Source organism: Dipodomys ordii, unplaced genomic scaffold (assembly GCF_000151885.1).
Source record: "Dipodomys ordii isolate 6190 unplaced genomic scaffold, Dord_2.0 Scaffold14, whole genome shotgun sequence".
Taxonomy (NCBI): Eukaryota; Metazoa; Chordata; class Mammalia; order Rodentia; family Heteromyidae; genus Dipodomys; species Dipodomys ordii.
The window spans coordinates 371,950-384,492 of NW_012267230.1; the positions used below are offsets into that span (position 1 = coordinate 371,950).

A 12,543-nucleotide genomic window follows, 5' to 3' on the forward strand; every position below is an offset into this window, starting at 1 on the left:
AGCAAGAGAGCAAGAGAGGAAGGAAGGAAGGAAGGAAGGAAGGAAGGAAGGAAGGAAGGAAGGAAGGAAGGAAGGAAGGAAAGAAGCAAGGAAGGAAGGAAGGGAGGGAGGGAGGAGGGGAGGAAAGAAGGAAGAGGTGGTTAATTGAAGAGCCTCATGGACTTAACTGCCAAGGCTAGCTTTGAACTGCAATTCTCCAATCTCAGCTTCTGTTAGCGATGATTACAGGCATGAGACACCAGCCCTGAGCCAATTTAAGTATTTTATGTGTGCCTACATGTGCATGCGCACCCAAACATGAACACAATGTTCGTATTTGCTATGCATGAAAACATCATCTTGGCTTGGTGGAATGAAAAGTCTATAGTGAACAAGAGCTGATATGAAACAGAACAGTGGACAGATGAAGTCCAGGTGATGCTAAGTTGATGGCAGCTTAGCTAATGCGAAGGAAGTAGAGATATAGATAAGAGTGTAGATATGAGAGATAAGGGGGTAAACATTAATAGAACTTGGTAACACACACACACACACACACACACACACACACACATATGCACCAGCCCTGGGGCTTGAATGCAGAGTCTGAGCACTGTCTCATAGATATTTGGTGGGATTTTTTTTTCTCTCATGACTGGCACTCAATCACTTGACCCACAACTCCACTTCTGACTTTTTGCTGGTTAATTAGAGATAAGAGTCTCACAGACTTTCCTTCCCCAGGCTGGCTTCAAACCACAATTCTTAGATCTCAGCCTCCTGAATGGCTAGGATTACAGGCGTGAGCCAGAGCATCCAGCTTAGAGAAAATTAAACACAATTCTTAAATTTCTGGTCAGATTAACAGTGGTATTCATAGAGAACATCACAGGTATCTGTAATATAGGCAAAAGTATGTTTTCTCAGAGGAAGTTTCATAGTGAAGGGATTTAAAATAGTTATTCAAGGGAAGAATGAGGCAGTAGGCAGCGGTCTTTGACTCTTGCCTGTCTTGGTAGAGCCTTAGAGCCACTGGAGAAGTTGAGATTGGGCACTGAGTAAACCCTGCAAACCCTGGAGGAAAAGGGGCAGACTGCTTTCTCTCACCAAGCACAATATGTAGATTCTTTTTCACCCGCTCTATAAAGAAATTGTACATAGAAAGCGGAGTGACTTCAATCTTCTGGCCTTCTGTTCTGGCTGCTGTTTGCATCTTCTCCACGATGTCAGCCTTCTCGTCTGCTGGGAAGATATTGGGCACATCGCCTGTGTTTAGAAGCATGTTGATGTCCTCCACAAATGACTCATCCTTGATCTGATTATCTGCGAAGAGGAACACAGTACTCTTCGAGGCTACTCCAGCCTGCAGCATGATCTTTTTCAGGTCCTCCCGCCAGTCATTGCCCATATAGTTCTTTGTGATCTCGATCTGGTATAACTCAAATGAGTTCATGAATGTGGACAGTTTGGTGGCACTTTGCCGCCCACTGCCCCCAATGCCCACCAGGAGCAAATGGCCTTTGTTCTGCTTCAGGACCCTGCAGATCCTGGAGATATGCTCAATGGCAAACTTGAACATGACCAAAGACATGGGGGCTTTGCTGATGTTATTGAATTCTTCTAAATAGTACTCCATCACTGATGTGAGCTGCTTTAGATCAATAATCTCATCATAGATTTTTGGGTCAGCTCCTGGCTTGAAGAAATCCCCAAAGAAGAGGCTACGGATGTTATCATCAACGATCTTGCCATCCGGTGACAAGTGGATGAGCACCTGTGGGAAAGGTAAACATCAGTTAGTACTCAGCCTGTGAGCCAATCAGGTTGGTGGTGGGCTGTATGCAGGAGGAATGGGAGATGTGTTGATTCCTTTAAGTCATTGCTTAGGGTTTTTTTTTCCCCCTTAACGAAATAGGTGGATCTGATTATTGAAAAGACCATGATTAAAGAAAATTAAATATAGTGTTAAAGGGAAGGTCAGTCTACTTATCAAATAGGAAAACATTGATGATCATAGTATAAGTCCCTAGAGAGGACAACTGAAGGGCAACATCATTTCTTTCTTTGTCCACTTGCTTCTTCATCACAGGGCAAGCACAAGTCCTGGTCCCTACTCTGTAATTACAGTCAGAATCTTTTCGATGTTTCCTCTCCTGAATGGTAGACTTGGCACTTCTATACTTGGCCTCTGGAGGCAGTATACAACACTCCTACAATTTTTTTTTTTTCTCTAAGAAATCACAGCTTCTTTACAATGGAGATAGAAACCAGATGATGCAAATCGTTTTAAAAATAATTTTCCTTATATCAAAATGGAAAAAAAAATAGTCACAAATGTAAGACGGTGACAAATTTCACATGAGTTTTTACCAGGGACTCAAATTAACCATGAAAACTCATGTTTTTTTTTTTTAAATCTAAAGTCTCATATGACTTGACCCTAAAATACATTTCAAGTTAATTATGAACAAACAGCATCAGGTATTAGTCACATTTTTTGAGACAGGGACTCTCTCTACATAGTTTGGCCCAGGCTGGCCATAAACTCAAGATCTTCCTGCCTCTGCCGTCCTAGTGTTCAGATTATAGACATGTGTTATCATGCTCAACTTTTTAATCTCTTTGAAGTGTATCCAAACATAAATGTTACTATAGAAACGAATAAAATTAGATCAAATAAATATCACCAAATCAAATGACCAGCTGGCCTATGCAATGTCTTTTCCTGAGATCAGAGTGGCAAGTCCTTATTGGGATGGGAATCCAGTGTTTTTGACGAACACAGTCAAACACTTGGGACCATTTCTGAAGCCAAATGATCCTAGAATCTAGCTCACCTTATCTACGGTCTGCTTGAAGCAATTGGAGGTGGTTTCCTTCACCATATTGAAGAAGACCTGCCTGTCTTCCTTGTCAATCAGACGATCATAAAAGACTCGATAAACCTCATGGATCCAAAGCCTGATAAATTTTTCCACATCCTAAAAATGAAGAGTTTAATTATTGGCATGAGAGCGTGCTTAAAGTATTGGCTTTTAAGATGTAACTAAATCTTTGGGTTGAGATGAGCTTATAAAATACTAAGCTAGGCACAGTACCTAGTATATACTAAGCACTTAATAAAAGCTATTATAACAGCTATCGCCAAGGATATTGTTAATGATTACAACAGCAGACACCATAGTGGCTGACCTGCAGGTGGGTATAAGGGCATAGAAGTACCCCCTGGATCACCCGTGAGAAGTCCCTTAGGTTAAAGACGTAATGTGACTTGGAGGGAGTTGGCAAGAAGTTATCCACTGCAGCTCTATAAATTATCTTAGTAGCTTGTACCATCATCTTCCCATACCTTGGAAGAAAGAAGAGACAGACCAATCAAGAAGGAGCCACACCTGAGGCCCAATACCTAGGAAGATACAGGAACCTCTTACCTTAAGAAGGCTACATCAAATCCTTTTCTGAAGTGCCAGTCGGAGATAGAGGTGAAAATCTTGGTTAAAATGTCATCCTCAAAGGCATTGATGGAAACGATATTCAGATGACGGGTGAATCTTCCTGGAAACACACACACAACACACACACACACACACATGAGCTTTCCCACATACTTCCTAGACTATGTGACCCTGGGATATAGAAGAAATTATTTTCCCTTTGCCTTCAATGCTTTTTATTTTATTATTTTATTTTTTGGTCTAAGACTAGTACTTGAACTTGGTACCTAAAGCTTTTGCTCATTGGCTAGCCCCACAGGTTTTGCTTTTTAAAAAAGTAATAGAGGGGGCTGGGAAGGTGGCTCAGTGGTAGAGCGCTTGCCTTGCATGCCTGAGGCCCTGGGTTCGATTCCTCAGCACCACATAAGCAAAAAGAAAAAAGCTGGAAGTGGCGCTGTGGCTCAAGTGGTAGAGTGCCTACCTTGAGCTGAAGAGCTGAGGGACAGCGCCCAGGCCCAGAGTTCAGGCCCCACAGCCCAACCCAAAAACAAACAAAAGTAATAGAGGTTGGCACTGTTGCCTCACACCTCTAATCCTAGCTACTCAGGAGGCTGAGATCTGATGATAGAAGCCAGTCTGCACAGGAAAGTTCATGGGACTCTTATATCCAATAAACTACTCAAAAAAAACAACAACTGGAAATGGAGCCATGGAAGAGCACTAGCCTTAAGCAAAAAAGCTCAGGAACAGCACTCAGGCCCTGAGTTCAAGCCTCTGGTCCAGCACAAACACAGAAAAGTAGTAAAATAATATTTTATAGACTATCAATCTAGGACCATTGGTCGTTATGTGAACTTGAAGAAACATTTAATCTGCTGCCAAACCATGTTCTACATCAGCATACTTACATTGCCTTCTGTCTAAGTTTTCCCACCAGAGTCCTGGTTCAATTAATCACCTGGGCTATTGTCTCCCAATCATTAAAAATCAACAACAGAGCCAAGCACCCATGGCTCACACCTATAATCCTAACTACTCAGGAGGCAGAGCTTTGAGGACATCAGTTCAAAGCCAGCTTGGGCAAGAATGTCTATCAGACTCTTACCTCTAATTAAACACCACAAAAAGCTAGAAGTCGAGCAGTGGCTCAAGTGGTAGAGCGCTAACCTTGAGCAAAAAAATCAGGGAGGGATGGCAACCAGGCTTTGAGTTCAAACCCCAGCACCAGTACCCCCCTCCCCCTGCCCCCGAAAAAAAAGCCAACATCAGATGTGATCACTCCATGCCTATAATGAAGTACAAGAGAAGCTAGGCACAGTGGCTCACGCCTGTAATCCTAGTTACTCAGGAGGCTGAGATCTGAGAATTATGGTTCAAAGCCAGCCCAGGCAGGAAAGGAAAGTCCATAAGACTCTTACCTCCAATTAAACCAGAAAACTGGAGGTGGTGCTGTGGCTCAAAGTGGTAAAACACTAACCTTGATCCAAAGAGCTCAGGGACATTCATTCTGCTTCCTAGAGTGGTTGAACAAGTTTACACTCCCACCAACAATGCAGTAGGGTTCCCTTTTAGCCACATCCCCTCCAGCATCTGTTGTTTCTAGATTTCTTGATTATAGCCATTCTAGCTAGGGTGAGGTAGAATCTCAGTGTTGTCTTGATTTGCATTTCTTTTATGGCTAGAGAGGTCGAGTATTTCTTCATGTGTCTATTGGCCATTCTTATATTCTCTTCAGAGGAGTCTCTCTTTAAGTCTTTAGCCCATTTGTTAATTGGGCAGTTATTTCTTTGAGGATTTGTTGTTGGGGGATTTAGTTTTTTGAGTTCTAAGTATATTTGAGCTATGAGACCCTTGTCTGTTGTATGGCTAGTGAAGATCTTCTCCCAATCCGTGGGCTTTCTGTTGATCTTGCTAGCTATGTCCTTTGCCTTGCAGAAGCTCTGCAGATTCATGCAATCCCATTTGTCCAACCTTTTTTTGATTTGTTGTGCTTCTGGATCTGTATTAAGAAAATTTCAGCCTGTGCCAAGGAGCCCTAGAGTTTCTTCTATTCCTTCCTGTAGTTTTCATGGAGTCTGCTTTGACTCCGAGGTCTTTGATCCATTTGGAGTTGATTCTGGTACAGTGTGATATATACAGATCTAGCTCTAGTTTTTACAAGTGTTTAACCAATGTTGCCAGCATCATTTTCTGAAAAGGCTGTTTTTCTTCCATTCTATTTCTTTAGCTCCCTTGTCAAAGATTAGGTGGCTATAGGTCTGTGGGTTCATTTCTGGGTCTTCAATCTTATTCCATTGGTCCTCAGGTCTGTTCTTGCCAGTACTATGCTGTTTTGATTACTAAGGTTTTGTAGTAGAGTTTGAATTTGGAATTGATATTCCTCTAGCTCTGGTCTTTCTACTAATGATTGTTTTTGATCTTCTGAGTCTTTTATTGTTCTATATGAATTTTTGGATTGCTTCCTCTATTTCATTGAAGAATGAGGTTGGAATATTGATAGATATACCGCATTGAATTTGTAGATAGCCTTTGGCAGTATTGCCATTTTCATGATGTTAATCCTCCCAATCTAGGAGCATGGGAGGTTTTTCCACTTGCTTAGTTCTGCTTTAATTTCCTTTTTAAGGTTTTTACTTCTTTTTTTTTTGAGGGGGGGGTCCGGTCGTGGGGCCTGAACTCTGGGCCTGGGCGCTGTCCCTCAGCTCTTCAGCTCAAGGCTAGCACTCTACCACTTGAGCCACAGTGCCACTTCCGGCTTTTTTCTTTTTGCTTATGTGGTGCTGAGGAATCGAACCCAAGGCCTCAGGCATGCAAGGCAAGCACTCTACCACTGAGCCACCTTCCCAGCCCCCTCCTTTTTAAGGTTTTTAAAGTTTTAGTCATACAGGTCCTTCAAAGATTCCACATAGAGCTCCCTTATGATTCAGCAATCCCACTTTTGGGCATTTACCCAAACAATCAAAAATAAGGTCATACCAAAGCTACCAGCATAACCATGTTTATCGCAGCATTATTTACCATAGCTAAGATATGGAACCAACCTAGATGCCCCTCAGTAGATGAATGGATCAAGAAAATGTGATACACATATATATCATACACATATATATCACATATACATGTATATATGTATGAATTCTATGCCTCCGTCAGAAAGAATGACATTGCCTCTTTTGTTAGGAAATGGAAAGACTTGGAAAAAATTATATTAACTGAAGTAAGCCAGGTCCAAAGAAACATTAGTCCCATGGTTTCCCTTGTTTGCAATGACTAGTACATGTCTAGGACAAGCAGAGAAGGTCAAAGGTTATGTACATAAGACTACATGAGATAATGTTAAGCAAAATGTACCCCAAGACAGGGATAAAAGTGTTTTTTTCTTTCTTGCGAGTGTTTTTAATGTACTTACAATGAACTATGTGATTCTTTTGTTTCTTTTGTATGTTCTTCCCCCACAATATAACCCCTGTTCTCACTGGATTTGATGCCAGTGTTCTGCTCCTTGTATATACATTTGGGGAGGGGAAGGGATATTGGGTAACACTTAAATGGGGATTCAGGCTGACCCATTGTGGATGTACAGACCCTATGTTGAAAATGAACTTTACAATGTGGGGGGGGAGGAGTTGGGGATTTGGGGAGGGGAATGATGGTAGGGGGAAAACAAAGGAGGAGGTAACAATGCTCGCTACAAAATGTACTCATTACCCTACTCATGTAACTGTAACCCCTCTGTACAGCATTTTTACAATAAATATATTAAAAAAGAATATGAAATAGAGAATAGCAACTAAGTTGTAATTAATATGCTGTCAATTTTGAATAAATACATAGCAAAGTTTATAGCATACTTATTAGAAAATCTATATAAAACAAACATATAAATACTTTAAAATATAATCTAATAAAATATATTTTTTTAAAAAAAGATCTCAGGGACAGTGCCCTGGCCATGAGTTCAAACCTCTGGTCAGCAAAAAAACAAAAGTACAATAGAAACACAATTGTTCAGCCAACCATGAAAATTACTATATTTCCTCACAGTTACTAACATGAGTGACTCAGCTTCTTTACCTGGTAGCCATTTTAGCTTTTCTTCATTCCTCCTGACTCACAGATCAAATTATTAAAATGTTCACAGTTCACAGCACTTCCCCAATCCCAGGCCCATCTGCCTCCCATCACCCTCCCACAGCTACTCCTATGAGGTCAGAGGGGAATGCAGATGCCCTGGCTGCAGCAATTCATACACCTAATTTCACTTGACTACCAATAGGCTCCTGGCAGTTTTATTATACAGGTTCTTCAAGGTTCATATGTATAATGCAGCTAGAAAACTGCCTGTTGTTGTGTGCCCTGGATACAGATACACCATAAATATCTCAGGCTTAAATAGAATAAAGGGATACAAAGTCCTTTCTTCTCACTGATAAGAGAAACATTGAGTTTATGGATTCTAGGTTCTTAGGATACTGCTGCTTTTCAAGCCCAAGGCAAAGGTATCCCTCAACCTTTTTTTTTTTTTTTTTTGTCAGTCATGGGGCTTGAACTCAGGTCCTGGGCCCTGTCCTTGAGCTTTTTCTGCTCAAGGCTAGCATTCTTTGAGTCCCAGCTCCACTTCCGGTTTTCTGGTGGTTAATTGGAGATAAGAGTTTCACAGACTTTCCTGCCCTAGCTTGACTTAGAACCTGGATCCACAGCTCTCAACCTTCTGAGTAGCTAGGATTACAGGCATGAGACATGGGCACCTGGTCACATCCATTAACTTTATACTTAAAGTAGAAGATGATGGCTTGGGTACAAATGAAGTCATTCTGGTCATCCTGTTTGTTTTTCTTATTTTGCCGACGAGAAAGCTGACTGCTGAAGAGGACAGACTTTATCCAAGGTCAAAGAATCCAAATTTGAAAATGATATGAAGATTCTTCAACAACTATGAATACTGGAGTAAAAGTATAGAAACTTCTAGAAGTGTATAGATTAAGTTGCACCCGAAGCAGGCTGTACTTTTGAACTGTGAGACATGATAGGGGGAAACTCTACTTATTTATTTGTATCGCCTAATATTATTATTATGTGTTTTGCTTAGGCCACTTTGAATTAGGTGTTCTTTGGAAAGCTTGCTATGCACATGACAGGTAACTCCATCATTCACTGGTGGTTGCCTTCAGACCTAGCCTGTCTCTTGGGACACATGCTGGCCATCCTGAATGCTCTTCTCCATGAGACACTCTCATACGTCATCCTTGATGACGTGGATGCGTTTCTCCTCAGCAGCTTTTTGCTTAGTCCTGGCACATAGAAGGCACTCAAGAAAATGAATACTCCTTCCCCCTTCCCTTTCCTTTTTTCTCTTCTCTGTTTTCTTCCTTTGCTTTCGCGTCTTCTTTCCTTCACTCTACCATTTGAGCCACAGCTCCACTTTCAGTTTTTGTTTTTGTTTTTTGCAGGAAGTTAGGAGTCTCACAGACTTTCCTGCCCCAGGCTGGCTTCAAATCATAATCCTCATATCCCAATTTCCACAGTAGCTAGAATTATAGGCATGAGCCACTGGTGGAGACTCTTATTTTCAATAAACGTGGATGGAATATCCACTTTGTCTCAGTTGATCCATGTGCAAGATTTTCACACATGATCACATCTTCATACCCTCTCTTGTCATCTTTCTATTGTAGTTCACAAGTGTCAACAGTCTGTACTTAACCCCAACTCTTCTAGCTATACCCTATACACAACACTTTGCTCTCTGTCTCAGGAAAGAGTGTCCTCCCATCCATGATAGCCAGCTCTGCTGGGAAAAGGGGAAAAAATAGCTTTCTTTTTCACATACCAGTAATATCATTCCTTCCTCCCCCAGGGGGGCCCATGGCCGTCACAAGCAACACGTCTGCAATGTCCAGTCTGTTTGTGTCTTTTTTGTCAAACCAATAACCATGGTCAATCCATTGTCTCAGGAGCTCAATGGGGGGTTGGGCCCCATATACTTCTTTTGCTGGCATGTTGAGGTCATCTGTAGAAAAGAAGCCAGAGCCACACTTTGTAAGTTTCTAGGACCCTTTGCCCTCACAGGAGGTGACTATTCTACCCAGGGAGAGTCTGTCCAATTGTCTCAACTCTACTAAGAAGGGAAGGGATTTTCCTGAGTTCTGAGCTCTGCTGGCTTGTCATGGCTCTGTCTAGGCTGCAAAATTGACACCAACAAACAGATATTTAATTTTTTTTCCATTGCCTTCATCCTAAATATACCAATTGCCTACTACATGTTAGAGATTTGTGAATTGCCGGAGATATAACAACAAAGAGATAACTAATAGTTGTTTTTAGTTTTTTTTCTTGTTATTATTTTGTTTTTAAAGTTTCCTTTATTTTTTTCTAATTTTTTATTGCTATTATAACAGTGATGTATAGAGGGGTTACAGTTATGTAACTCAGATTAAGAGTACATTTCTTTTTTTTATTTTTGCTATTCTTGGGGCTTGAACTCAAAGCCTGGGCACTGTCCCTGAGCTTCTTTTGCTGAAGGCTAGCTCCCTACCACCTGAGCCACAGCGCCACTTCTGGATTTTTTGTTTGATTGTTTATGTGGAACTGAGGAATCAAACCCAGTGCTTCATGCATGCTAGGCAAGCACGCTACTACTAAGCCACATTCCCAGCCCAAGAGTACATTTCTTTTTGAACAATGTCACCTATTCCCTCACTGTCTCCTAGATTTTTACTTCCATCCCTACCCACAAGTTGTCTAGTGAGTACCAGTGTCTAGTGAGTACCACTACTGCATTTGTTCACCCTTTGTCCCTCCATTTCTGTGCCCTCCTTACCCTCCCAAAGGCAGATAAATGAAAAAACAAGACAAAAGGATATGAAAACGGAAACAGCAACAAAGATAAAAACCTCATTTCCATTTCCTGGAGTGATCATATTATTTTCAAACAGGGTCTCACTATATTAAATTAGCTTGATCACTAGAGCACCTAGTATGTATACATATATGTATTAAATCATATTATATGCACAGACCCAGGCCAATGACTTACCCACAAATACCACTGCTTTCTTCCCTATGGGAGGCCCATAAAGGCCCTTCCGACGGCGATCCAATTTGGACATGATGATATCTTGGGTCTGATTGGCTGTAGTTCTGGCAGAGAAGTTGACGAAGTTGGGCAGGTAGATATTTTTGGGAAGGCTGAGAAGAAAGTTGTTGGTGATAGCTGACTTTCCAGTGCCCGTGGGACCCACAAACAGCATTGGAATTTCGTGGTCAAGGTAGGTTTTCAGGAAGAAGGTCTGCCGGGCAGTCTCTGTTGTGGGGATAATGAGTTCTGAAACCTATATCATAAAACATGGGAGAATTTCATGGTCAAGGTAAGGTTTTCAAGAAGAAGGTCTACCGGGCAGTTTCCGCTGTGGGGATAGAGTTCCAAGGCCTATATCATAAAAACATGGGAGAATAATCTTGGTGTTGGATCCAGTGGGCTTGGTGCTGGCATTCAGGAAAGCTGGGTTTGAATTCTAGTTCCATTTAATACTATCTTTAGGCATATGATTGAATAGTCAGCCTCTCCTAGGCCCTCAGTTTGAGGGTCATTTGTGACATGGAGATAATACACTGAACTGATTTGAGATTCAATGAGACCACAAATAAAAAGTTGTCCATTACTGTTCCTGTTTTGTAGATGAGAAAACAGAGGGCTAAACTCCTATTTCAACTAGCCCAGGTAACACAGCAAATTAGTGGGAAGCAGGGATTTGAATCCAGTTTGTATAACTGTAAAGTCAATGTGCTTTTTCTTTGTTTTGTTTTATTTGGCAGTGCGGGAATAAAGTCTACATTTTATATAACACTAAACTGTTATATTATAAAAAGCAATTATAGCCAGGTGCCAATGGCTCACATCTGCAATCTTGGGTCCTAAGGAGGCTGAGTTCTGAGCATCATGGTTTAAAGCCAGCGGGCGGCTAAGTCCATGAGACTTTTATTTCCAATTAACCAGCAAAAAGCCAAAGGGGAGCTGTGGCTAAAATGATAGCGTGCCAACCTTGAGTGGTAAAAGCTAAGCAAAAGTACAAGGCACTGAGATTAAGGCCCATACAAAACAATTATTAAAGGATTAATCCAAGCCATTGTCTCTGAGGCTACCTATCTGCCTTGTCTCAGACAAAATCTACCTCCTATAGGCCATCTAAACCACTTGATTCAAATTTAGTTTTGCTATAGTTTAAATCGAGAATATTCCTCCAAAACTCATTTGAAGGTCTGGTCTCTAATATAGCCATGCTCAGCTTTTGAGGTGGTAAGGAATCGGACCTTATCAGTAAATTAATCTGATGATGGGTTCATAATTTGACAGGCTATTGGGAGGTGGTAGAAACTTAGGAGATTGGAGGAGCAGAGTTGTGTCCTTAAGGGTATGCCTTTGTGGGCCCTGTCCTTCCTTGCTGTCTTCGCTTGCTGGTATCATGAGGTGACCAGCTTTTCCTCTGCCATGCCCTTCCTCCATGATGTTATGTCTTACCACAGGCCCAAGAAAATAATGGGACCAAGTGACTATACACTTGAAAGCTCTGGAACTATGACCTAAAGTAAACCTTTCCTCCTTTGAGTTGACTTTCTCAGGTATGTTTTCACAGTGGCAGAAAGGTGATTAACACAAGGTATGACCCTAGACCCTACTCCCCAGGCTTGCTCCTGATTTCTTCTTTGCCCAACACTCAAATCCTTGGTTCTCAGAACTATGCCCAACCAAATCCTTTGCTTTTTCTAACATGGGAATTGCACACCATTTTCCTGGTTTTCAGATCCTAGCTGGGCCTCTGAAGGCTTAATCTTCGAAAACTAAGGGTCTTAGATCTTAGCATGGCTTCTCTGAGCATGAATCTTTGTCATTAGCCACTCAGCCACACCTAGTCCTTCCATGGGGGCAGAGGAAAGGCACAAAGGTATATACTATATGTAAAAATCTCCTTGTATCATGTCTAGGCTGCATGGGATTCATGGACAAGTAGCTGCTATATTGTACAACTCTGGGGAGCACTATCCACACTGTGGTTCATGTAAATGATGTTCTCAAAAGCCAAACCAGACTCATAATGCAGATGGTTCTGCATCTGTGTAACGGGGGGGGGGG

At 41.6% G+C, this 12,543-nt stretch overlaps 1 protein-coding gene across 1 annotated transcript in view; it reads right to left on the reverse strand.

Annotated features, from left to right (window-relative positions):
- Dnah3 (dynein, axonemal, heavy chain 3) overlaps positions 1-12,543 on the reverse strand; it is a 209,322-nt gene that overhangs the window by 53,679 nt on the left and 143,100 nt on the right. The window contains exons 42-47 of the mRNA XM_013011154.1: positions 10,450-10,744; positions 9,244-9,423; positions 3,411-3,534; positions 3,172-3,328; positions 2,817-2,960; positions 1,115-1,753 (exon numbers count right to left, since the gene is read on the reverse strand). Coding sequence (XP_012866608.1) covers positions 1,115-1,753; positions 2,817-2,960; positions 3,172-3,328; positions 3,411-3,534; positions 9,244-9,423; positions 10,450-10,744 — 1,539 coding nt within the window. The remainder of the gene's footprint in view (positions 1-1,114; positions 1,754-2,816; positions 2,961-3,171; positions 3,329-3,410; positions 3,535-9,243; positions 9,424-10,449; positions 10,745-12,543) is intronic.